The sequence below is a fragment of the Pagrus pagrus genome (genome assembly GCF_965226575.1).
Source record: "Pagrus pagrus genome assembly, chromosome: 10".
NCBI lineage: Eukaryota > Metazoa > Chordata > Actinopteri > Spariformes > Sparidae > Pagrus > Pagrus pagrus.
In genome coordinates, this window is record NC_140194.1 from 30,041,097 (window position 1) to 30,068,915 (window position 27,819).

A 27,819-nucleotide genomic window follows, 5' to 3' on the forward strand; every position below is an offset into this window, starting at 1 on the left:
CGAAAGGGACTTTTCATTTCTTTGAGCTTTGTGTGTGTGTTTGTGTGTGTGTTTGTGTGTGTGTGAGCGACTGTGCATAGAACCTGTGCATTTGTATTTCTATTAAGGGCTCAGTGTTTTTCTCTGATTGTCATCAGACACATGTTGACTGCTTTGTGTTTTCCCAGCCACCATTTAATACACACTCCTCGGGGAGCTTTTCCTGTCTGTCAGTTTCACGCACACATGCAAAAAAGCAAACACGCAAAACCAAACAGCAGGAATAATTTAGCTGCTATCTGCTGTCTGATTAATGAGGACATACAATCTATGAGATGAGATGTTGATCCCCTTGGGTACCAAAGTATTATAACAAACCCAGACAAATATGAGTGTGGGTGTTTGACTGCAATTGTGTTTATATGTTATGCTCTGAAGGACTGCCTGAGGACATGGATATTTGTTAGTTGTTTGAAGGAAATGGTTTTGATTTCTTCATATAATGACTGAAGATTGAGCACCTTGGTGGGCCAATGCTTATGAGGCTAGACATGACATTGTAAAGACCTGTTGCATTCAAAGGACTTAGGGCTAAACTCATGATGGTAACTGGTTGAGGCCTTCTTTTGGCTTAATGACTTACAGCCAGGCCACACATCCTGCGCGAGCAGCGTGTGACAGCTGGGCTGCTGAACTGCTGCGGCCTTGTTTACAGTCAGCAGTTGAAAAATATCAAGTACTTATGAGATCAAAAGTCACATTTTATCATATTTGATTTTAAATTCATTTATAAAACAGTTCGTACATGATTATAAACAAAATAGTTTTACATTTGAATTAGATTATAATCTGCATAATTGTGTTAGACACTACAGAGCAACTAATGTGAAGATAAAAGCTGTAATACAGAAGAGAAGAATCTGTCATGTACCTTTAATAGACATCACTAAACTCATTGTAGTAGCTTTGGTTTAAAGCTAATTATGGCAACCCTGCATACACAGTCATTATGATTAACTCACAAGTTATATATTTTTCAGTGCATGCATGTATTTACATAGAATTATAGTTTATTTTGTAAGTCATTCTTTCATAATTTTCGAGAACACAGTGCCCATGTTTCTATTTATTTGCCTAATTGAGAGTAGGGCTGCAACTAACGATTATTTCAATTATTGATTTATCTGCCGATAATTTCCGTGATATAGAGTAAATTGTTGAGTTAATAAAATGTAAAAAAAATTGTGGAAAAGGCTAATCACAATTTCACAGAGCCCAAAGTAGCGTCTTTAAACTGCTTCTTTTGTCGAACAAACAGACCAAAACCCAAAGACACTTGATTTACTATCACAACTGACAAAGAAAAGCAGCAAATCCTCACTTTAAGTAAGCTGGAAGCATCAAATGTTTGACATTCTGCTTGAAGAATGGAAAAAAATATGGATAAGCAAACTAGAAGACAATTAATTTTCTTTTGATCGACTAATTAATTGATCGACTCATTGTTGTAGCTCTAATTGAGAGGAATGAATATACTTACTGTATACATACTGTATCCATACTTGTTGCAAACCCACTGTCCTGCTACTGTAAATACTCAGTATAACACCAAATGTATACTAATTGGTGGCAGGAAATAGCCCCCAACAAATGCACTCTTTATTCCACTTTCAGTGGAGTTTGCTAAACACTTCAGTGCCAGCTGTCCTTCTCTTTTAAGATGTGTCTTCAATAGAAACCTATGGACATGGGGCATGTTTAGCGAAGCAGGAAAGTAATTGCACACTTAGTTTCAGTCTGTTCATTCATCTTATCTTTTTTAATAAGAGGCCTACTGAAGAATCAAGTTTGATTGTATAGTACTGGCCAAATCGACTTTAATAAAGACTATGATGGTCTTCAGTACCATGTGTCGGTCTAAGAGTGTTTTTAATTTTGTCTGAAAATTGCTGATTGACTATTCCTACAGCTGATGTCATTATTGTGTGTTAAACTTGCTTTTTTGTGTGTGTGTTCTCCATGCAAACTTCTTGGCTCCATTCCTGGCTTTGCTGTATTGTTGTAGGTTATGTTTCTTTAACCTCCTTATCTACTTTCCTCCATCTGTTCCGCCTCTCACGTTTCTCTGACCTAATGCTAATCTGTTTTTCTTACTTTCAACTGTACAGCTAGACACATGAACATTCGGACAAACACAGTGAAAAACGTGACAAATACAAAGGCGTTATGTTTGTATGAAACATGCTTTGTGTAAAAAAGTTCAAACAGAACTGTTTAATCCAAACTTGAATCAATTTCAAGTCTCTCATTCTTAATCTTTGCCTTCTTATTTTATCTTTCTCCTTTTTTTCATCTTCATCCTCCCTACTGTTTTTATCATGTCTACCCTTTCTGTTTTTCTGTTTATATCAGTGCAGGCTTAATACATCAGGAGTAGTTAATTGTAATCTGAGTTGCCACCATGCAGTTTAATAGAGTCTAATAAATACATGTTTTACCTAATGTGTCCAATAAAGGAAAATTCCAAACTTCAATTTTCAGAGAAACATAGTAAGTTGTTCTTTCAGGCCAGTCAGATCAAATACTAAAGGCTGGTTCAAGTTATCCCATCTCGAACTACACAAGACATTTGGGTATTGTTGCACCATTTTTCTCTTTTCCTCCCTTTTTGCTTAAGGTTTTCCTTCCTTCCTGTCCCTCTCACCTCTTTCTCTCTCACCTACTACTTTTCTGTGCTTTCTATATGCTTTTGTTTCCCCCACTACTGTACCCAGTAGTAAAGGTTAAACAGTCCTTTGTGTAGCGTGACCTAACATTGTGCAGAGGAATGATATGGGATGACTGGAGGTTCATATCCAGTGGGCTAAAATAACAAATAACTTGACTGGCTCTCCTTGTTGTCCATTATTCTGTGATAAGGAGCCAGCTAAGACACTGCTTTCTCTTGTTTAGTATTGGTAAAAGTAGTGAAGTAGTGCTAAAAGAAGCCTAAGAAATGTATTCATTATAGTTGTTTGCTTGAAATGGGTTTAAAACCAAATTAAAAGCTATTTGTAAACTTTAAAAACACAGAATTGAGAAATTAGGATACAGGTTTTAATAACGGAGGATTTGAGTCTCAGTTACCTCAGCCTTTGTAGGTCTTTGTGGCCTGAAGCACTTTTCCATTAACTTCACCAGCTAGGTTATGTAGCAAGTGCTGCTGTTGACATCACACACTACTCTGATCTGAATTCAGTAGCAGTTTTGTCATTCATTATCTGCAATGGTATTCAGTTTAATGCCGTCCGCACTGTCCAGGGATCAGGAAGCTTTACTCATATCACAGAACATATGATGCATCTGATTGGTCAGTCACTTCATGAGGTGAATCAGACAGATCCTGAATAGATAGGAGGCCAATCGCCTGAAATTTACTGAATAAAGTGTTGGACCCATTAATAATCACAGCACAATTTGAATGTTTTTCCATAATAAAAGCATTTGAGGCCCATAACTGGCCAAGTCAATTTGGTATTGGAGCAAATAAGTATATAAGTAAATAAGTAAATAATTATAAATAATAATATAAAAAGATGACTTTACCTAGCTGACTGTATCATTAGAGACATAACAAGGTGTCATCTTTTTGAGGTCATGCTGGTGGCAATCCTGACAAAACAAATCTGATTCCAGTCCATGTAACCCAAGCTCAGCATGATAGACTCTTCTCTGGTGTTCATTACAGAAAAGAACACATCATCAAAAAGTGCTTAACACAGACATCAGTCCAAACTGTGGTTTGCCCTCAGGTCATTATGTTCCACTATGTTTTTCAATCTTGAAAACTGCTGGCTTATTAGTTTTCTCCTTATTCCAATAGAACCATATGTCTTCTTGCGTGTCACATGTCTTCAATTCAGATTAAATTTCCTTTCTATATCAACTGTCCAACAGTTTATTTGGGAGAGCAAAGAGGCCATCGTTTTCAGGTGTCATATTTGAGTTTGAAACAAATCTGGTGCTAATACAGCCCATGTCTAATTTTCTCTTCTCCTATTGAGGTGTACAGGTAATGTATCCTTGGAAATCTTTTAATTTGTCTACATCTTTCTTTTCCTTTCTCCCCTTCTGTATTTCTTCCCTCAAGACATTTTCATTACTCAGTGTTCTTTTCCCCCTCTGTAAATGATCAGCACTTCAAAGCTGCCATTGAAAAGTGTTAGTGAGCTCCCAGGCCACAGGATCTGCTGAGTCCAGCCTTACATTAGAGCTTATTCAATCCCAGCTACAGGTGTGCTGCCCTGCCAACTCCCGGAGGACGCAGACACTTCAAACACACCAAAACACAACCTTCAAAAGGCTGAGTGTCATCAGCATTAATTCCTGGACACTGAGGAATCAGCAGAGTACTCTGTCATCTGAAACTGACTTTGAGAGAGAGACAGGGAGAGGGAGAGAGAGTGGGCAGTAAAACACACACTGTCATTCATACCTTCTCATTATATCCCTGAGTCACAGAGAAACCAGGAGCTGAGCTCACCGACACTGACATTCTCAAAGGTTTGTTTGTGTGAGTTGTGATTTTGACCATATGTTTTAATTTAATAGCTTTAAGTTGCCACATCACTGTGTTTATGTTATGTAATTCCTTTTCATGTTTTTGTTGGTGTATTTGTGAATATACTGGGTATGTATGCTGGGTGTATCTTAAAGAGGACCTTGTGGCCAATAGTTAGAGCTATAATTCCAACCTAGACTGTCTGACACAGCTCAGCCCTAACCCTCTCTACAGATACATAGATTCATTCCATCTCTTCTCTGTACAGTCATTTAGTAGCTAAAGTAACATTAGATACTATGCTAGTTACTATACATTACAGTGTTTTCGGCACCATTGTGGCTCATTACAGCAGGTGAGAGTGAAGAGGGTTAATGTTAAAGTTTAAAAAACAAACTCTCTACTCTCCTCAACTCCTCAACTACACGGTGTATTTCTACACTCTTTATGTGTCCGAAATCTGCATTAAAAATTCTCCAAAAAGGCACCACCACCATAAATACAATACATATTTCTGCTGTAAAGGTGGGCATTTTAACATGGGCTTCACTCGCTTTTGGAGCCAGCAGCAAGTGGCCATTTGAGTAACTGCAGTTTTTGGTACTTCCACATTGGCTTCAATTCTCAGAACGGGATTGTGATGCTTGATTATGAACCAGAACAGTAGATTGCACAGCCTACTGACCAGTATTGCCATTCCTAGAGACCAGCCAATAGGCTGGGTAAAAATTATACTACATTTGATGTTAATGGCTTTGCCAACAAGTTTTCTGCCCTGTCATTACATTATGAGAGTAGTTTGGATGTTTGTGTGTGTCTGTATGTGCCTATGTATTGGCATCTATCAATATAGCATTAGTCCAAACCTTTAATTTGGCATCAGCTGTATAAAGTGAGTGGCTGAGGCTCTTCTCTGGTAGACTTATTTGATTGGGTGACAGCTGGCAAGAGACAAGACTGTGATGTGACGCTCTGTTAATAATCCAAAGAAGGCTTTAGAACTAAAGCTCTCCTGCCAGTCATTTTAGCTATTTGGTCTATGATATCACTTCAGATGCCTGCTATTTAAAAAAAATAACTTCAGTAAAGCTTTTCAGACCATTGGTTCACATCAGTGTGACAGAATAACCTATGCTACAATGAGCTACTGTTCATTTTGATGCAGCAGTTAAAGGCCAGGCTTGTTATGTTACAATGTTAGCAATAAAGGCTGAACAGTATCCAGGATTAATTCATCCGGAGCATTTGCTTTGGTCCTAGGCCAAATTCTGTTGAACCTTGATGACTTTAAATAAATTGTCAAGCTAGGACTTTTAAAGTAAATGCAACCAAGTGAGTAAACTGTGAACTAGAACAGGAAAAATGAGAGTGAAATGACTAGATTTAGTTTTCAGTTTGGCAAAAAAATGTCAGTTTCAATCCTTTCTCCCTTAAGAATGTAAAATAGAGGAACAGTAAAACACAAGAACTACTTTATCCTTCCAGTTAAAGCTTTTTGTCCTACCTGCAAGTTTTCTCCAACTATTCTTTATATGTACAGCCTTGGTGGTCTCGACCTAAACCCCAAGCTGTCGTTCAAGCCCCTTCGCTAAACAAGGTTGCCACTGCTGTTTCAGATAGTCCACTCAAGAACAGAACCCTTCCCCCGACTATTTGCGCAGGCAATTCGAGGGTAAATTAGGTCAAATACTCTATTTTGTACTGGGCCAAAGCTGCCAGTGTACCCCGCCAGAAGTGCTTGTCAGAAGGTCGCAAAGGCTCAGAAAAAACCTTCCCCCCACTCGTTTTTGATGTTGCATGAGGAGGGAGCTGTGTCATTTACATTTAGGGCATTTAGCAGACGCTTTTGTCCAAAGCGACTTACAAGTACATTTGTCACAAGAAAGAAACCACAACATATCACTGTCAATAAAGTAAGCATGAAAAAGGCAAAGTATTGAATGTAGGTCATCCATGTTTGGCAGCGCTCAGAGCCCAACGTACAATCACTGTAGTAAAGTGCTAAAAAACAGTGAAAACTAGACTGTAAGTATGAAAACCCTTGGGTTGTGTTTCGTGTTGGACATTTTCAGATGGAAGACAGAAAAATACGGCTATAGCGCCCCGTTGATAGACACACCATAAAAGGGTAGGTTACTGAGACGATACATTTTGAACAGCATGACACAAAGAAATAGCCTCTAAAAAGATCAGTTTTGGGCAATCGCTACTTGCTGTGCAACTGACAATATGGGGCTTTAATCTCTGGAAGCCTGTATCTCAAAGTGACCTCACCTGGAGTGCTTCACTGTGAGTTTTTATGTTCTATTTAAAGGATTTGTTATTCAGCAGTACACCGCAGTTTAATGCTGTAGATGACACACAACTCCCTACAGCCAAACCTTTGATAAACTGGATTGTACAGCAACTTACACACACCCATAACACTGGAGATTTAAATGAAGGGTGTCATGATAGTTTTGCTTTGTGGTGACCTAGCAGCCAGAATCTGGTTCTAAATCTAGTGGCTTCAGGGTGTACCCCCCTTTTGCCCAGTGTAATTTGGGGAGAGGCTGCAACCCCCTGTGACCCTGCATTGGATTAAATCCTTAGATGGATAGAATATTATTGAATGTAACAAATAATTGTCAGGAGTTTTCTATAACTGGAGTTTTTCTGTGCAGTGTGCAGTGTTTCCATTTCCATTAAGACTGTGAGAATGAAACTGACTGCTGGGTGGCAGGAGCAGTAGTAGAACCTGCACAGGGCTGAGTTCCAGCTATAAATCTCACAGACACAGTCATTCAGGCCTTTTCATTATTACTCTGAGTCATACAGAAACTGTGCAGGTGAGCTCACCAGTGTTAATGCATCCTTAGTGTGTTTGTGTGTGCACATGTTTGACTATTTTGGCTCTGTGAAACCATGTTTATTACTATAATATCAATGTAATATATGATGCTAGCTGTCTAGCTGAAGAGCGAACTTGCTAAAAAGGTCTGAATTTATGATGCAAAGTCAGCAGGGGGGAGCTTATTGTCAGGCTCACAATACTTGACTAATTTCCACTCCTTTCTATTTTTTTCAAAATGTCCTATGTTCTTATCCGGCTAGTCTTTGGGTGGCTAACGGGAGACATGTCGCGACACGTCAGTGTTTTGAAGTTGGCATTTGGTTGTGGAAGAGAACCTCTCCTTAACCGATGCCTGACAGTGATTGAGACAGATTGGAGGGCGGGAAGGAGGGGGAGACATGAGGCAGAGGGAGAGAGCCATGGGCTACAGGAGGGTGTGTCTGGGAAATGGAGTTGTTTTAACATCAAAGATAACCTTACTCAGGACTTTGCAAAGACCTTGCATTAGGCCGGGAGACACTGCAGTTTATCATTAGCTCTTCCTGTTTGGCAGAAGCCTTATCCTTGAAGCTTGTGTTAAAACACAGATACTCTGTTACAATTTAGAAGTCAACATCACCTCTGGCCTCCCACATGACATAAACCCACACACAGGCTGCATCTCAGCCTCACTTTGGCCTAGTGACTTAAAAAAAAAAAGGACTTTTCCAAATTCAGTGATGCTACTAATGTGCGCTGACTTGACAGTTCCATGTGGTAAAGATTTGATAGCTTACTCCGACAAAAAACAACAATGAGATATAAAGAATGGGGGAACAGCGTCAAGTAAGAATTGAAGTAGAGACCAACATAGTCATTTCTGCAGCTTTAGAAATTGTCCCTAGCTCAATTAACCAAGATTCAGATATGAGCCCCTAGGAAAGCAGAACAATTAACATATTATAAACTTTTGTATGGCAAACATATTTGCCATAATATTGCCTATTTGCCTGTTTATACCCCCAGCAGACAGAGCAACATTAGCGTTCAGTACTCATTCTTTTTCTTTTTTCCTTTATTTATTTTGTCAAAACGATTGTCTGTCTGCCATTTACTTCTGAGCAGATTGTGTACAGTGGCTTTAGAGCTGTTTTGCTGCCTGCTGCAGCTGAACACAAGGTTGATGAGAGTGGAGTTGCCAGTTGGAAAACCAAAACAATGATCCAAAGAATACTTAAAGGCTCAGTAGAGCTAAAGGGGACTCGGGTGGTGTTTCTCTATGTATCCATCATTACCAGCAACTCCTTTCACAGTACACGGCCATTTTTATCCTTGTTTACAGTATTTATTTTTTCTCTTTTAGGGTCCTTCTTTTAAGTCCTCGTTAAGTACTCGTTTGACATTGTCTGACTAATAATGAACAGTTAAAGGATTAAAATTGGTGCAGCAGAAACATAGATGTTGTCTTTCCCTTATTCCACTCTATATCCTTTCTTCTCAAAATGTTATGGCTACATTACCCACAATGCATCTTCCTCCAACAGTATGGCAGGAGATCTGGATGCATTATGCTGGTATCAGCTAATGAATGCTTGTATATTAAATTTGTGGTGCCCTCTTTTTCAGACCAGTGTGAACAGCAGAAGGCCACAGTGCCAACCCAAGTCAGTAGACAGACAGAAAAAGAAAATGTTTTAACACCTTCAGAAAGAGAAAAACCAACTGAGAAAGGTGAGTGTGTTCATCCTATACCCCTTCATATGCACCAATACATTTTTAACATCTGTCTCATTCTATTGTCTGTGTGTGTAGTACAACTTTAGTCTATGCAACAGGTCGCGACCTCCCACATTCATATATCTTAGTCTGACTGGTGAATGGTCTCAGCTAACACAGCAAAAAAGATGTTAGTGTCATTAAATCACTAGCAGTTCAGCTCATTTCATGGATAACTTTAGACCTTAAACAAAATGTTGACTGGAGGCTAGAGAAGCTCTATTGTATGACAAGTGAATGCTTCCGGCTTTGCCACTACAGTAAATCACCCATTACTAAACAGTCATATGCCTCAGGTGAAATATCTGTTGACTTTTGTTCTCTCAAATCAAATTGTAAACTAAATCTCTGTCCTATAAAGAAAGTACATCCAATAGCTCTGTGGTTTGAACCATGTTTATACCGGTCAGTTTTTTATACCTACAGAACATTTTGATTCAGCCACAGTTACCCCAGTGGTTTATTTTTAGACCTTGTTCATAATGTTGGAAATAGGATCTTGATGCTGTTTTGCATATAGGCCCATCTTGGGACAGGCATCACAAATAAAATTCAGGGTGTAAATGATGTGGTGTATGGCACACAAAATAATACATTACATTAATTGTTGTAGCCAATTTTGATGTGTGAATATGTTATGTTGTGTATGTCTTTGCTGAGTCGTGTAAATAGCAGTGTTGCTCGTCCACCTGCGCACCAGGGGGCATTAGGATCACTGAAGCCACACAGTTTTTCAACCGTTCGTTTGTGCGTGTGTTTGTCCGGGATGTTTTCTGTTATGTCATAACGTTAGTCTTTTCGGTGTAAATATTTTTCTCCACATAAAATAAAAAAATGCATACATCATGGCAGACCTCATCTTTTGCACAGCGACGCATTGGAAATGACTTCAAATTCATTTGAAAAAATGTGGCAGTTTTATGGTTAGATTACCACTACATTAATGATAGTAATTAGAAAGAACTATGACCAGGGAAGTGACATGTTGTTAGCAAACTTAAATATATATCTTTTGGGCTTGTGACATTTTAACAAAATGAAATGTAGTAAACTAGTAGACAGTAAGCTGTTTACTTGTCATAGTTAGGTAAAAGCATTGTTGACTATTGCTCTGCTGAGCAAATGCATCACATTTTTTTATACTGTAATATAGTTGACCCCAGGAGACTGCAATATTGTTCTAATGATAAATCAGTGTTGAAATGAGACTTTTGAAATGTTAACATGGTAACGCAAACCAGGCTTTCTGTTCAATACACAACGCAAAGTAAAAATGATCACATACTGTTCTATGTTAATGCACTCTCTTTGTGTTATATAACATGAGATACAGCTTCTGTGTCTGTGACTGTATGCATGAGTTTGCTTGCACACAAACAGGGACAGTACATTGTATAAGTGGGTATTTGTGTTCACAGCTTGCCTAAGCAGGCAGATTCTGCCCCCTGAGTAAATATGGTGAGCCACTGATAACATTCATTTGTGTATAACAAGGACAGATTCACACACCAAAACACACATACACATAGAAAAGGCAATTCAGTAGGGGTCTGTCTGTAATGGAATGATAACTTATTTCGTAACTCCAACATGCTCTGGTTACAGTATCATCACAGGGTTGTTCCCACAATTTTGTAAGTGAACAGTGCTCAGGTCCTGCATCTCTGTCAAATGCAGATGTGCTTATAACAAGATGCAGGTTTTTCATACTACCATAAATGACATTTTCTACTTTATAGGGCCTTGACACAACGGAAGAGAGCCTTGGAACTTAGATAGAATGTAGTCCAAGCAGGATTCATGATTTTGACTCTTGTTTTTTACCTTCAGATTCAGTAACCAGGGCAAAAGGTGTACTGACACGGGTGATGCGTCTGGCCCGGCGGTACCTGTTGGATCCAATGGGTAGACAAAGGGCTGAAGAGAAGGCTTCTCAAACTCAGACAAGGTCCAGACAACGTAGTCCTGCACCTGGACGAGTGTTCAGGAGTCGGACCTCAGCTTCACTAACACAGGCTCAGGTAAAGCTTTGTTAGTATAGAGATCTTGATTATTTTAAAAAACAAATTCTGCAGCTTTTTTCACTCGGATTCTTTGGAAAAGAAAACTGGATACCTTAACACATCCTCTAAAGTAACTAATTCTTCTCTTCTAATACTGTCTTATGACTGACTTACGGTATTTGGTAACCGAAGCACTTGAGTTTTAATGTTTTATATTTAACTGCACGCAGTTGATCCAATATGATTGTAATAATGTTGGATTTATTCAATAATTCAAATGATTATTACGTCTCTCCACAAGATTATTATAAAGATTGTGTTGCAAAATAAAAATGGGCACTATTACACATGGAAACCATGACATAAGAGGACTTAATTAATAATGTGATTTCAACTTTAAAAGCCACACTATAAGCCTTTATTTTCAGATTTGTTAAGTTGTCTATTATTGTTATCTATTGTCATCTTGACACTCGTAAAGGAATACTTTGACATTTTGTAAAATACACTTATTCACTAAAAGTGTATTTTACAATACACTTAAAATTTAGAGATGCACTCCCTCCTGCTCCAGTTCAATAGAGCATTTCTTGCAAATTAATATAATTCCCATATCTGTACTTTCAGTACATGGCTACAGCCAGTAGTCGGTTAGCTTAGTGTAGTTTAGTTTAGCATTAAAACTTGTGCCAGACTATTTCTTTTTCCGAACTATTCCTTTAACCAACCAGACAACAATTACTTTCCTACCCCATGTTTGTGTCTTGTTGGCGCTCACCAATTCATTTGGTGAGTCATTTTTGTCATGCACCACTGTGATTGACCTTCGTAGGAAGGTTCACAATGCATGTACACTATGCTTTAATGATTAGAGAGGCTGCTTTCAGTCATTTAAAAGTTTCCTTATTTAAAGGTTTCCTTTCCATGCACGTAGTAATGTCATTGTAGCAAACATGATGGCTCATTCAAGCAGCAAACTAAAGTCTGTAGTTATAAACAGGACAGTACAGAGAATACTATCCAGAAGGAAACAACAGTGATGGAGCTCATGACTTCAGTAAGGATTTCAGTAATCAATTAAATTCAACTCTTTATCCTGCGTAAACACGCACATCGTCTCTCTTAAGGGGGGGACGCACTTAATGTTTCTGCTGCTGGATGTATTATTTCACCCTCCCACACCCCATCCCCTATTAATCAGAGGGATAGTTATTATGACCTGTCCTGTCCAATCAGAGGACTGAGATCCGTGCACCACATTACGCACACAGAGATGCACCTCCTCCTGCTCCAGTTAAATAGAGCATTTCTTGCAATGTAAACTTTTTCAAGATTTCAATGTCTTTATTGATCAACAACATGATCAACCCCCCCATGGTGTCACCGCAGTAACGCAGCGGCAAACACGTCATATGTAAGGCAGTTCTGTATTGTTACAATATGCTCTGTATGCTGTGGCCACCGGTCTCTACTTTGTACCATCTAGACAGTCTCTCAAACTCTCTCCTAAACCATATGGAGTTTTCTGTAGCCATTAAAGAAGTCGGGGTCCACTGAGAGCCAGCAGCCTGAAAGCCTCAAACAAAGGACCAAGTGTCCGACAAACAGTTTCAGCAGCTTCATTTTGATGCCAAATCCTTCTGCTAGACCAGACTGGGTAGCAAGGCCACTAACTTGGCATCTGATGTAAAACACAACAGGGCTTATCTCTATTCTTGCTGTGTTGAGTTTTCATAATATTTGGTAACAAGGTTTTTCTGAACGTTTAATTTGAAGTGTTTTTGTTCTCACTGCCAGCAGCTGCTTTAGAAGGTAGATTTTAGTTGGACTGGAGTAATTAAGGGAGATATATTAGAGTAACTCCACAGGGTTTGAGCCAGAGCACCCCTTTCAACATGTCTGCTATGGCAACAGCGATGTATGAAGATACAGTGGCTGGTAGCTCTTCCAAATTATGCTACATTTTTGTTTTTTAACTGTCTTTCTTTTTTCGGCTTTATTGCTGAAACATGTACTGCCTATAGCAGAAATACTGTCATCATCATTGGAGAAGAAAGCAGGTTTTTGGATTAGGAGCAGTGGACTTTGAGACCATCACGGCCTGGGGTGTCTTTCAAGCATCCTGACCAGCCGGATCGCCCCTGGGAGGAAGAGAGTCGGAATTAGAGCCATGCAAATTCAGCATGGTTTAAAGGGGGCCAAACAAATGTGAATTTAGAAACATTTGTGCCCAGAGGCCTGTCTCCACACAACATCTTGGATCAAGCTGTTGCGCTTGACGAATGGAACGTGGTCCAGGCTAACAGAGTGCGGGACTACAGCGGGCGAAGGAGAAGTGGTTGGACAGTGTTTCACAAATGTTGAACTTTTGATGTGGAGATACTGACCACTTTATCATCACCACCATTTGGACGCTGTCTACAATTACCCAGACTCAAATTCAAAAGATGCACTGTGTGTTTATGTATATTGTTATATAAATAACTGCACGTACTGTATATTACCTTGTGTAAAATGTTGCATCGCTACATATCACCTTAATGTGTGAAATTAACACAAATGTGTTAATTTCAGTTGAGTTTAGTTTAAGTTAAATTTCGAAAATAACTTATGGTGGAGAGTGGCTGTTTGAAGCAGGTCGAGTAAAACACAAGAGTTGAAAGGAAGGACAAGATGTCAAATTCAAGCAAACCACTGAGGCTTCAGTTAGACAACAGAGGGAACCACTAAAGAGTTGTAAAAGTTTAAAAAATAAGAGGCATAAAAACAGCATTTAACTAATGCCTTTAGATATTTCTAATGCGGGTTGATTTGCTTATTTGCTCAGTCTGCTGCTCAGGATTACAGTAGGTTCAGGAAATACAGTTTAGGTTCTTCACATTAATACAGCAGACTGTTATTATACGTTTCAATATTCAGTTTTGATCATTTGGGAATGCTGCTCTTTAGAAATGTTTCTCCTGTGACCCAGAATAACTCTGTTTGAAATGAGAGAAAATAGTTTCTTCTGCTTTGCCATCTGCTACGTCACATTGATATGCAGCTCCAGGAACCATCAGATAGAAATGATTGGAAGATGTGATTGGAACAATGCCCAGGGGATGTTTTCTTGGGATGGGAATACATCTTGTAGCATGTTGTCACATTGACTTGAGCTTGCACCGTTTGACAGCCCTTGGGGTTTGGTTTTTGGCTAAGGATGTTCCACATAGTTGTCCAAATATTTCCTCGTCTTTAATCCTCTTTTCCTTCATCACACTCTATGTAACTCATTTCTCCTCCCATCATCGTGTTCTGGGTTGTCATTTTAGTTTCTTTTCACAAGACCTGTGACTCAATTTTCATCTTTAGCTTGGTAATTATGCCTTTTTAGATGTTATTTGTATCCATATTTGGAGGTCAAAGATCAAGGTCACCAGTGATGGTAATAACGGCGTTAAAATAAACGGCGTAACTAACAGCGTTATTTTTTTCAGTAACGGGTAATCTAACTAATTACTATTTCCATCGTTACAACGCCGTTAACATTACCGACAATTAAATGCGGCGCGTTATAAACTGAAGCTACTCGTTGAAGCTGTTGTCATCCGACTTGGCTCTCAGCCACAGGAGCTGCAAAGCTGAGTTGGGAGGGGCAAGACAACCGCATAAGTGATGATGATTGGCTAAGGTAGAGTAAAGCTTAGTTTATGCTTCTGCGTCGCGGTGACGGTGTAGCTACGTCGTCGACCCTACGCCGTCATTGAGCATTCGAAGTTCTGCATCAAGGGAACGCGTTGGTCTGCAATTCACCGCCAAGCCGCGAGGGGGGGTGGGGGGGATTGGTTTCGGGGGGTTCTTGCTCTCTTGCACTGCAGTTGCGGTCAGAGCGGATATGCTGTGTAGCATTCTGGTCACAGTGTGGGGCTTACAAGCTACATGCTGCACAACACCAATACTCCTCCTGCCCTGCTGGGATCTCACAAAGCATGGAGTTCACAAGCAATAGGAGACAAGCATGCAAGCAGCAGAAGTAACTGGCGGTGTTGTTATACTGTTGACTGGAAAAGCAACTGCCGGAATGACGGTATGAGCGGACCAATCCCAGTCCTTGCCGTTCGCGTCTCGACGCGTCGACGTGACGCGTCGACGTGATGCGTAGTCAGGATTTTTTGGAGGCGCACGTCAGGCTACGGCGCAGGGTCCGCGTAGGGGTCTGCGTCGACGACGTAGCTACGCCGTCGCCGCGACGCAGAAGCATAAATCAGGCTTAAGAGTTCGTAAGCCAATCAGAGGCAGTGTTCAGTTTACACACAAACCACACATGCACACAGCAGCCTCACACACTGTGTACTGTGTAAACTGTGTACTTTTATTGTTAAGACAATACTTAAACAGTACAGTATGTACAGGGAGTTAAAAGCACTTCATATTGTTACACTTTGTATTTTTGTGATGAAGAAAATGATACTTGAAGTACAGTATGTCTACCAGTTGTGGTCTGTTGAGGTGCAATAAATACTAAAGGCTGTGTGTAGGTACCTGTCTATGCAGTTCTACTCTATGCAACTGGCTTGTGAAACCCGCTTAGAAAAAAATCCAAATTCTTAGACATATTTAAACTAAAAAAAATAAAAAATTAACGCAATAGTTACTTTCCCTGGTAACTAGTTACTTTTATAGTGGAGTAATTCAGTTACTAACTCAGTTACTTTTTGGGAGAAGTAACTATAACTAATTACTTTTTTAAAGTAACGTGCCCAACACTGAAGGTCACCTCATGGCAGCCCATTCACGTGAACGCCATATCTCAGAAACCCCCTGAGGAAACATCCACATGGACTCAAGGATGAACTGGTTAGATTTTGGTGGTCAAAGGTCAAGGTCACTGTGGCCTCAGGAACATACATAGAATTCTTGTTTCTATTCTAACCTTTTGTGTGATGTCCATGTTTATAGCCACACTAGCAACTTGGCCCTAGGTGTTCTGACCATCACTTAACAGTTACTTGATGGATTGCCATGCAGTTATGTGCAGACATTCATGGTCTCTTGAGGTCGAAGCCTACTGACTTTGAAAAAAAAAAAAAGTGATTAAAACACATTCTCCTAGCAGTATCTTGTTGATGCTGGTTAACCACACAGACTAATGAGTGTCCAGACTGATTAGAGGTCTATCATACAACCACATACATAGATATCAACCACACTGTTGCTTCAGTCTTATTCCAGCTCCTTCATCTTTCCCTTGTTTCCTCTTTCAGATCAGATCCAAGAGGCGGAGCCAGCACAGAGGCGTTGCACAGCGGCCGATGGTGCAGGGGAGCAGTGGTGATGTCACCGTGGCTCCTGTCAGTGTGACAGATACAGCTGGTTACATGAAAACTGACAGGTGAGGACAAAGGTTAAACATTGCAAATCAAACATGACATGTCTGCACGCATGCATGTCAGCTCTCTCCTGAAGTGTTTGTTTTTCACATTCGACTGTGTTAGAATACTGTCTGTGCACATGAATGGCCATCTGTGGGCCTCTTAATGGAAAGTCTGGCATGTCCGTGCTAGTTGTCTATTTTTCCCTCAATCTTTGCACAATAACAGGCATACTTTAACAGTATTGTAAAGGTGTTAACACCCCAGACTGGACAACCAAGACCTACCGCTTTGCATTTGTTGTTGCACTTGCACGATTCAAATCAGGCCCTTAGTCTCTCTTCTCATTTCCTTCTTTTGCTTTGTGCTTGCTCAAGTAAAACACACAAAGCCGCTAGATGGGCTTTTGGATTCCCACAATCATTTGATCCCTTAATATTTCCCCTGCGGCAAGTCATTGGGCTGCATCTTACCCTTTTGTATGTGCGTGATTCGAAAACAAATTGGAGTCTGACATCATTATTTAGTCCTGAGGGTTTTTGTCAATCAGTAGGCTGCCGATCATCAGTCACTGTGAGCTTGAGACGTTTTTATAGCTAGATGTGCAAGAGCTTATATTACTCTGCCTTTTTTCTTTCATCTTTTATGGAAAAGGCTCCTAGCTTGTTCGAGATTTTCCCATACATTCTTTAAATGATTGAAGACACATGAGCTTGCATGTGCTCAAAATACATTGGCAACTCAAATGTCACAAACACATTTAAAAATACATGTCCAAAAGTGCCTGGTTGAGCTTGTTTTTTATTTTTCATGTGGGGAGCAAAAGAAAATATATGGGGAAAGATGAGCTATTTAAATGTTGTCCGGTCCCTCACATCCTGTTAGTCACCATTTGTTTGCCCACCAGACTCACCTCACTGGTACCTTTGAGTGCCTGTCTGTTTAAGTGTAGACCGTAATCTTTTACGGAACTCAATTCAGTTATGTACCAGTTGAAAGTTCTTCTTTTTCAATCATGTCTTCCAGCTTTGTTTCTTTGTCATAAAACCAGCTGGTCCTTCAGCAGCACTTAGAATTTCACAATAGTCTCCTAATCCTCTCATTGTAATGTTGTTTTTTCCTCCAACAGGCACACTGCTCAAAACAAAAAGCTGTCACTCTTGTGCTAGTGGTGTGCGTGTGTACGTGCGTGCATTTGCGCCCTTTCCTCCACGTGCATGTGCTCATGTTTCAAGCATGCTTGTCATTCCTCCCAGATTTAGTCTTTGTGTTTAGTGGTTTAGGTTGTTTTAACCAGACTGTGGGTCACCAGAGGTCACCAGAGGTCACCAAAAGGATTATTGTAATTGGGTAGCAAATTGGTGTTAGAGGATGGAACTGGACAATGCGCTCTGCCAGGTGTTGAAAAACCATGTCATCTTAACAAGAATAAAACCAAACATGACGGCCTTCAGGACAAGTTGGTTGAGTGGATTACAAGAGGAAGGCTGGAGGAGAAGTATATTAAGAGAAAGTTAAACTTGATCCCCCTGCTCTGGAGTCAAATACTGATACATATATAAGGTAATGTTTTATGTTTCAGTCTTGAGTCTGTTCAGACATGGAATACACAACATTGCTGGCTTTATCTATCCGATCAACTGGTGGCTTTTTGGCATCATCAGACACAAGTGTCTTTTATGTAAATGTAGTTTATTGCTTTATGCAGATATAATTGGACCTTTATGAAAACAGCAGCAATAGTCGCACAATACTGAAAGAAGAGCTTTTTTCCCTCTCACACACTGCATCACTGATTGAGTTTAAAACTTTTCCTGCTGTTGAAGTATTAATTAATTACCATTGTGAGCATGAGGGACACTTGCTCCTTCTGGTCAACAGAGAGGATTACACTGACCTCTGCAGAATAAAGTCAACTAAGTTAACTATTGTTAAGTTGTTGTGTTTCATCAACTGTAGATGCTGTTTTGCTTGTGAACGGAAAAAAAATTTGCTTCTCTATACCCACATTTCCCAGCATTGATAAGATGAAACAAGAGTTGAGAGTTAACATGGCTGCCACTTCAAACATAAGAGTCAAAAATCCTCCTCTGAGGACTCTGATCATATCAGACTTTGCTGAGTGGGTCCTGCTCAGAAGGGGTCAAAGTTCAGGGGTGTTTGCCCTTACTTAGCCTTTAGGGTCGCCCTGCTTGAATACCACGGTCACTTGACATTATACCATGACCATGTGACATGTCTCCTGCTGTACTGTATTTTCTAAGAATCTTGGTTATCTCTATGTCTTAGTCTCTGAGGAATCCTGTCAGAATTAGTGTCAGACATGTTGAATTTGTTAGTAAACCGGTAGACAAAACATGAAATGTGCAACCGGAGGAGAACACTCAAACAATAGGAGGAATGCTCTGCGTTCCTTTGTTGCATTTGCCTCTTAGAATTCCCCCTGCTCTGCTGCCTGCCTCAGCAGGTTTATATACATCCTTTACACTTTGATAGTTTGGCAGTTGATAGCTTGTGTCTTTGGGACAGGCCCTCAAATCTGTCGTGGGTTGTTCTTTATTGCACATGTCTTTGAAGTCCTCAACATGAGGAAGTGCATTTTTCTTCATGTTACTCCCCAGATATTAGTTTACATATTAGGTTACTAACTTAGCCATTATATTTTACATTACATGCATTTTTAACATTTGATAGTCTCTTTACCACCTTCCCAAACATCACTGGACCCCAGTCACTGTTCCCAGTCTAACTAGTCCACTGTATGACGCAATGCACAAACCATGCCAGTTTGTGATTCTGACTGGAAACATCAGCTGTATGTACAGTTAACAATTACATGTCTCTCTACATGTAGCTGCTAACCTGAAAGTGTTTCTTGTAGTAAGCTTTAATAAAGAACTTTACAAGGATCAGCTGACAAGATAAATTATTTTACCTTGTAGATACTGTACATTACAGCACACTGCATCTTCATATATTCAAAATATAATTGTGTCATATCATGTTCTTCAGCATTTCCTGCTTTGGTTTGGAATTAGAATCAGCAATTCTCTCACCCTGCAGAGAGTTTCACTGAGCATCACCCAACCCACACCCCTCGTCTGTATTGAGGCAGCCACCATACAGATGTTTCCTGTGGTATATTAATACTGTAAGCCTGCACCTGAGGATAAAGTGCATATTGTAACACTGTGGAATCCCATCTGAGAGTTGGGAGAGGTGGTGATAGATAACATGTTTTATTCTCTTGTTGTTGTTGTTTTTACATATTAATTAATGAACAGTCATGATGAAATTCATTCAGACCTACCATAATTCTGTGATTTTGTATCCAGATCAGAACAACCCTTCAGGAGGACAGGAACAGGACCTGCTGGCATGGTGACCCATCGTCGTAGCAACCACAGCCTGGTCCAGCCTATCAGACACAAGTCCCTCCATGTTCTACGATACAAGAACCCGCTGAGCCAAACCCCTCCCTCCTCCTCTATCCTCCCCCCATCCCTTCGTTCCTCTACTCTTCCTCCATCTTCCTCCATCTCATGTTCAAGTCCTCCACCATCCAGTGCTCCTCAAAACGGGGATCAGCAGAAGCAGCAAGACTCACCAAGGACAGCTCTCATCAAGTAAGAATTTGATCTGTCAAATGGTTTGAAAGTGTAGGAGCTCTTTCATAGAGGATGAAAATGACATGTAGCTCTGCACCACCTTTACTGCTCTTAATGTGTCCACTGTTAATTGGACAGAATCCCAAATCACACTTTCAGAAATTCAGAAAAAACAGCAGGTTAGGCTCTACCTATCCTCATTGGTCACCCCACCTGATGGTCTTCTCCATTCTTACTGATAATAAATAAACTCCAGCAGGTGATTATTCCCCACTGTATATAAAATGTTTTTATTTGACATCACAGATTTGCAGACTAGACTCAAACTGAGGTTCTGTGGAGACGGTGGTTGATGCTTAGTACTACACCCACACAGCCCAAGGGGAGAAAAATTAACAAATTAATTCAAATACTAATTTGGTTTTTTCATTTTAATCCTCCTCTGCTGGGAAGAAATTATTTATCCTACATTATATTTTAAAACAGTTAAAGTTATTTTGGCTTCATGCATCCTTAACCTTCAATAATTGCGCTGCATACTAATGTTTGCATTTATTGATCAACCCGGTTACTGACGAAACACTATAACAGTGATTACTGTTGGAATATCTTTCACCCTTATAGTATTATTTATGCATTCAGTATTTGAATTCATATAGTAAGAATTTAAGTATTTTGTATAACAGCACGTCAAACAGACTGGTATGTCAACCCATATCCCAGTGACTTTAATTTGACCCCTCTATGTTTGCTTAAACACTGGCTCACAGCTTAGCCAGATTTGAAACTAACTGTGTTGTTGTCAACTTGATGAATGGAAAGATCGGAGCTGAATAATCTCAACACTAAAAGGAGACATGGGGAAGGAAGTTTGTTATTGCAAGGTGATGAAAAGTACGCTTTCTATGGCTACTTATTCTAAAAATACAGTACACTTGTTAAACTCACTTTAAAAAGTGAAATCAATTTATTTGGGGTTTTAAGTGGTATAAATTGTGTTGTTTAAAGTAGAGGTATTTTGTAATTAGTATACACATAATATAAAATAGCCATATTAACAGATCAACGGATTGACACTACAAGTTTGAAAAATAAATGTTCCAATTCAAACAATTGTCTTTGAATGATCTGATGACAATTCATACAATCCCACAGTCGATCTTTAAATGTATACTTTTTTCCTGTGGATAAATGACAGCGTCCAAAATTAATATCTGCCAAGTGCCAAATACTGGTAGATTTTCAATTTAGCGAGTAAATGTCTGAAGGCTATCCATCATACAGATGGATAAATGTTTGTACTAACAGTCACTTGATTAAAAACTATGCTTGAGTCTCAGCGTGCTTTTCGTGACATTTACAGCGCACTGCTTCTTTGCTGTCTTTCTGTGTCGGAGTTTCACACAGGGACTTCATGGTACATTCAGGCACATCTTGTATTGACAAATGATGGATCTAGAAAGGAGCTGTGGTCAAACTTAAAGTATGTGTGGTAAGCGGAGCAAACCACATCACGTTGCATATCAAGTTTCACAACATCAAACAAGCAACTTGTAAGCCGTGTTAATCTGGTATGAGGAAGTGTGCGTATTTTACTGATGGGGACATCCAACATCAAACACCCTCTGACTGATCAATCCTAAAGCTGCCAGAGAAACATTTTTTTCCTTTCAGCTTTTGTTAAACAATAAGTTCCAAGTTAACTCAATAGGATATGTTGTGTCAATCAGTAAGAAGAATGACTTACCTAGTTTTTATTTCATTTTTATATAGAATATAACAGAACATCTCTTTGCAACACATACTTGTATACAAAACTAAAAGAAGATGACTATTTGATAACCTATATCCTTTAGGTCCTTTATTTTACTAATGACAGTTCCACCTGCTGATTAAGCAAGAACCATAACAGTTTTTCATAAAATGAATATGTTCATCAATATAAAGTAGAGGACACAGTATTTATATGGATCTGCGTACTTCAAATAATGTGAAAGGAAAAAAGCGGAAAAGGTGCCATGACATCACATCTAAGTAACAATTATAGTAAGTAAAATGACCAGTTGTGTGTGTGTGTGTGTGTGTGTGTGTGTGTGTGTGTGTGTGTGTGTGTGTGTGTGTGTGTGTGTGTGTGTGTGTATGTATGTGTATATATATATATATATATATATATATATATGTATGTGTGTATATATATGTATATATATGTGTGTATGTGTGTATGTATGTATGTATATATATGTATGTATATATATGTATGTGTATGTATGTATGTATATATATGTATGTATGTATATATATGTATATATATATATTATGTATATATATATATGTATGTATAAACAGTCCTTCGTTCATTTGTTTCGTTGAAAAGCAACATTTTAATGTGTCATCACATTGATGTTGATGGACAAGACTAGTAAATATTTTACCACTGATATTTGTTGCGAGTCATAATAACTTACTCTGATGAATGGTTGATGAAGCCAGATGTCATATTTTAACCACAAAAACAAAACTTGTATCCAACCTTTGACTATAGTGGCCCACCCACATGCAGAGAGCCACAGCCAGGATCCCAGGTGATTATCAGACCCATGGGCTTGTGTTGTACCTGGGCGTAAACACCAATGGTAAATGGATCACACTGATGTGTTTATGGTCTCTGTAATGGGTTTATGAGATGAGTATGTGTGAGTGACTGGGAGACAGAAAGAATGAAGCCATCCTGTTGTGTTTTCCATAGCATTTTACAGCAGGGTAGGGTGGGGACATCACAGCACTAAAATAGACTTGTAGTTTCCTGTTTAGTAGGTTACGCACCTTCTGTACAGTCTGTCCCTCCCAAGAATCTAATGGGAGGTATGAACATCTGCACTATTGAAGCAACAACTTTCTTAAGCATGCGTATCTAAGTATACATTCCTTTTAGGGAATTTAAATTAAAAGGGTAGTATGTGACTGAGTGAGTTGTGTGCAGTTGTTCCCTGTGTGTGGGGGAAACAAGGAAATACAACTGACATGCACCGGAAGATGAGCTAAGCTGTACCGTCTTCACTGCCTCACTGATGGACAGTATCTGCCTGCCGGAGGCCCCCCGGCACACCCAGCATGAAATTACTTTTCCACTTTCTGTGGCTTCCCTCATGCAGGAGGTCAGATCAGGGGACAGAATTGAAAAAATGGCCGGGAGACAGAAAGAGAACTTTGTTGAACAGTAAACGTTAGTTCCTGGAAAAGAGTATACATTTTGTCATACAGCCACTTCTCTGTGAGGGACTAGTTTCATTCTTGCTGCCGAGGATAATTTGTCACCTACACAGTAAAACAAAAAAATAGATAAAAGATGGATGATATTATGGCTTTTTTCTAATTTGATTATTTAGCATAGTCCACACTGAATACCATACATTTTTGGCAATTCAAAGTCATTTTATAGTATTATTAAAAGTTTCATTCCCAGCTTTCTTGCCCACAAGTCATAGTCTTAGTTGAAGCCCTGCATTGTAGCTTGCTGCCACTGGTGTATGTGAGTGGGTGAATGACACACTTTTGGATAACAGCACTGCTTTGTTGTTAGTCTTCATTGTATCTGCTCTACTAAATACAATTGGACTTTCTTTCTACCTTAATTATACATATCAGAGTATAAAGAGCCTAACTAACTAACTAGTTCAGACTACCAATGACAAAGAAATGTGAAATGAAGTTATAAACTGACACTCAGTACTTGCTGCTGCATGATCGGTGTGACACGCTACAAAACAAAGTGGAGTTGGCTTTTAAAGTCGACAGTGTAGCTCACCAATCTGGCTGTTTTGCAACTTTGTCGCTCATAGTGTGAACATAACATAATAAAAAATGGCATGCCACAGTTCAAGTTCAAAACCACAACATTGTAATTACTTAATGGGAGCTTTAGCTGACTGCCATTCACACCAGTATTGAACTGTTTTCCGGAACCTTCTCTGTCTTAATCTACTCATAAAATTGATGCCTATGTGTCACCTTCCCTCTGTCCTCTCATCTGTGCTATATAATCATACATACTGTACATGATAACAGCACTGTGGCAGACACGTTAGCATGCAAAAAAACATATTTTTTATATGAGACTCACAGCTCTAATTATGACTGACACAGTGCCAGGTAACTAGCTCAACCAGTATTCTAACAGTCATAGTGACACACGCACAGTCTTTACACTTGAACACACATTTGCTCTGTCATTACATAAAAATGTTCTATATTGCATGGAGTTTTCCATGTTGATGTGTTTTGTATCATGTATATTTTTGCAGCTTTTCTGAACCGTAATTGTGTTTAATTACAATTGAACGTTTTCCCTGATATAAGACACAAACTTACAAAGAGGAACACATATCATCTCTCTTTGGCATCTTTCCACAGAAACAGGGTGTGTAAGGTTACTTAATTAAATCAAACCGTGACTAGAATCACCTGTCAAGATATGTTTTTTAAATCTTTTTCTTATTACATGACAGTACCCATGAGGTATGATAGCTTGTTTTTGAGATTTTTGGCAATTATCTGACTAAAAAGTGCTGGCTTAACATCTACACCTGGGTACTGTTGTGTCATGTCTTTTAACCTTGTATATGTGTGTGTATCTGTCCACCTGGGCAACACTGCAAGGTTAAATAGCTGTTTGGCCTCAGCCTGTGAGTACACTGATAGAAGTTGATCATTGTGTGCAGGTGTGTGGGATAAAGTCACTGACATAATTAGAGCCACCGTTTTTCCCATGAGCAGGAGCACATATGTGACCCCCGCAGCCTGCCAGAAGTGTGTGTGTGTGCGTGTGTGTGCGTGCGTGCATGCGTGCGTGTGAGACCAGGGACAACGGGCAAGAAGTATGCTTATTGTGTAACAGTTTGGGATCCATGTGTGAGACGTTGACATAGACAAAACATGCTCCTTGTCTGCTTGAGCATGTGCGTGTGTGTGTGTTTAGGAGCGTGTGTTGGCTGAAGCTTGTCACTTGATCCTCTGGTGTTGTTCGCTGTATGTTCAGCAGTGTGGGAGCCACTCTCTCCTGCTGTACTCACCTCTCATCTCCTCTCCTCGGGGAAATGTTTGTGTGCACTTTTTTTTTTCTTACCACTTGTGCACACTTAAACACAGCCATAACAGCAGTCCATATCAATATATGATCATGTGTTTTTGTACCATGGATATTGATGTGTGCGCTGATGTGCCTTATAGTTGTGCATGCTTCATGTGATGAAACATGATGCCAACTAAATATGCATGAAAAAATACAAAATCAATCAGGCAAACTTAAAGCATGGATGTGGACATGTGTACACACACACACACACACACACACACACCACCTCTGCCATTGTTAAGGGAACTGCTAAGATGCAGGTGTAGCGGTGTTATATAACCGGGTAGTGAGGATACACTACGCATGAGTGATCAAACACACACACACACACACACACACACCTCATCCTATTTAAAGAAACAAAGGGACAGTGGAGGCCTTACTGCAGTGTTTGGTGCTTAGACTTGTAACACCTTAATTCCCCTGACTACCACAAACAAATCAAACATGGCTTCAGTTTCTGTTTAATGTACATTAACTTAACAGAAAAAGTAACAAAAATCTGTAAAATAAATAAAATATATCCAGTATGTTGACTTTATATTATATAAAAGTAAATTTTACACTGCATATTACCAACTCACTGTCTCAAATAACTAAACTAATCAGATATGGTTGGATGAACACTAGAGGTGTGGAAATTTCTCGATTATAAAATGCATCACGATGCGGAAGTGGAAGATTCTGCATGCAGAGACAGAGCATAGTCGGGAGTCTGCAGCTTATATTGATTGTTGAAGTTAAAGTTACATTGCGACGGTCTCCCATGCTTTGAATTGCGGCCGGACATTAGGCTAACACAACTGTGTAATGTAGGAGGTATCTTGAGGGAGGCAGAGATCATCTGTACCTCTATCTATATCTCGGGGCTCATGTTGGATTTTATGAATTTGCTTGGAAGCATGAACTGGACAAGACCCACGCTGAGCGTGACTTCTGCCTCATCACAATTACTAATCACGTTAGCCATTTTTTTACCTGAAGATAACATCTGCAGCCACTGTTACACCCAGCTCAGCTAATCAGCCAAGATCTGAGGAGGCACTGTCAACTTTGCCACCCACCTATGAGAGAGGTGTGTGCAGCATAGCCAATAAATGCCTTATCTTAAAGCAACACTCGGTAGTTTTTCGACCTTAAAATATTGTTTCTAAACTCAGTTAAGTGGTAGAAAAACGGTTAATATGATGAATGGTGACATCTCTGCAGCCTGAGGGGGGTCACGTCGGCAGCAACCGCACTGTGTAACTTCTCAGAGCGGTTGGGAACCTATCTGACGTAAAGGCATCTAGTGCGACCTGCTTTACGGCATACGTCACACGTTTATTCGTCGGTGGATTTAGCCAGCAGCTACTTGGATTTTTCGTAAACCAACGCCATGGCTGAGCCAGCGAAAAAAGCCCAGAAGTTATTGTCTGAGGAGGCGAAGAAAAGAAAAAGAGAAAGTGATAGAACAGAGCCCGGACACGGATAAATATTGCACCAGCTTACACTCAGTGTAAGTAAGAAATGGGTTTCAAGACTGATGGCGACCTAGCCTTGATGCTACTGGATTTGTAAGTCATATATTACATATATACATATTTATTATCTTACCGACTTTTACTTTGAGTTGATTTGTTGTTATGTGGTGTTCATTGGGGCTCTATTTGTCCACAGTTTATAACCGTAATAAAGCCGGGAGATAATCTAATGCTGTCCGTTTCGATAGCTTGCACGTTTTCATGTAGTGACCGTAAACGATGACTAACTTCCTAAAACACTATGAACGTCTTGTCTTGAAAAGTTGCAGATTCCTTAGTTAATGCAGATAATCAACGTAATTGTTGAACAGTGTGGTCGGGAAGTAACATTAGGCTATTGTTATTATCGGTAACGTTAGCATGCTACTTACTGTTGTTGTACCAAGTTGGTTGTAGTTATTACACCAAACACAACATCAACTTGCGATTGTATTTAGTAACTCCCAAAAACATAGTTATATTTTCAGACGTTACTAAACACACTCACGCCCAAGCGTCGTGTTTTTGGAAATAACTTAGGTGGTGCAATAACTATAACCAACTCGGTATGAGAATAATTCTAGCATGCTAATGTGCTGTGCAGCCTATATGCTAACAAACTACCAACTGCTATCTCTGAATCTAGCTTGTTGTTGGCACTCGAGTGAGGTTTTTTCAGACGATTTTGTGATTCGCCGGCTCCGTCAACAAATTCACATGTATTCATTTTCCCCAGGGATGCTCATACAGTGACAGTATTTACGACACTGGTAACAGATAATTGCGCTCCTCAACCAGCTGGGGGTAGTAATGAGTCCAAACTACCTAGTGTTGCTTTAAAGTTGCAATGTGAAAACATTATTATTGTAGATTACAACAAATGTGTCAGGCACTGCAGATGAATAAATGTTTGGTTTTTGTAATGTTTGAAAAGATGATTATTGGAAGGGCTTTCTGAATAAAATGGGGATTTAAATGATGGAAAGTAGCCATGTGCCATACACTGAGATACATCAATCGTTAACAGCTGAATAGTAATCGAATTGTGAGGCCAGTGAAGATTCACAATAAACACTTGAGTTCAGACTTAAATAACTAATTTCCCTTGCTTACCTTT

The 27,819-nt window shown here is 39.6% G+C and overlaps 1 protein-coding gene across 2 annotated transcripts in view; it reads left to right on the forward strand.

Moving 5' to 3' along the window:
- The window catches only part of LOC311263638 (uncharacterized protein), a 73,816-nt gene that overhangs the window by 29,559 nt on the left and 16,438 nt on the right, over positions 1-27,819 (forward strand). For both annotated transcript variants that reach the window (XM_084363838.1, XM_084363839.1), the window contains exons 11-14: positions 8,958-9,062; positions 10,938-11,128; positions 16,354-16,481; positions 19,797-20,087. In XM_084363838.1, coding sequence (XP_084219964.1) covers positions 8,958-9,062; positions 10,938-11,128; positions 16,354-16,481; positions 19,797-20,087 — 715 coding nt within the window. The remainder of the gene's footprint in view (positions 1-8,957; positions 9,063-10,937; positions 11,129-16,353; positions 16,482-19,796; positions 20,088-27,819) is intronic.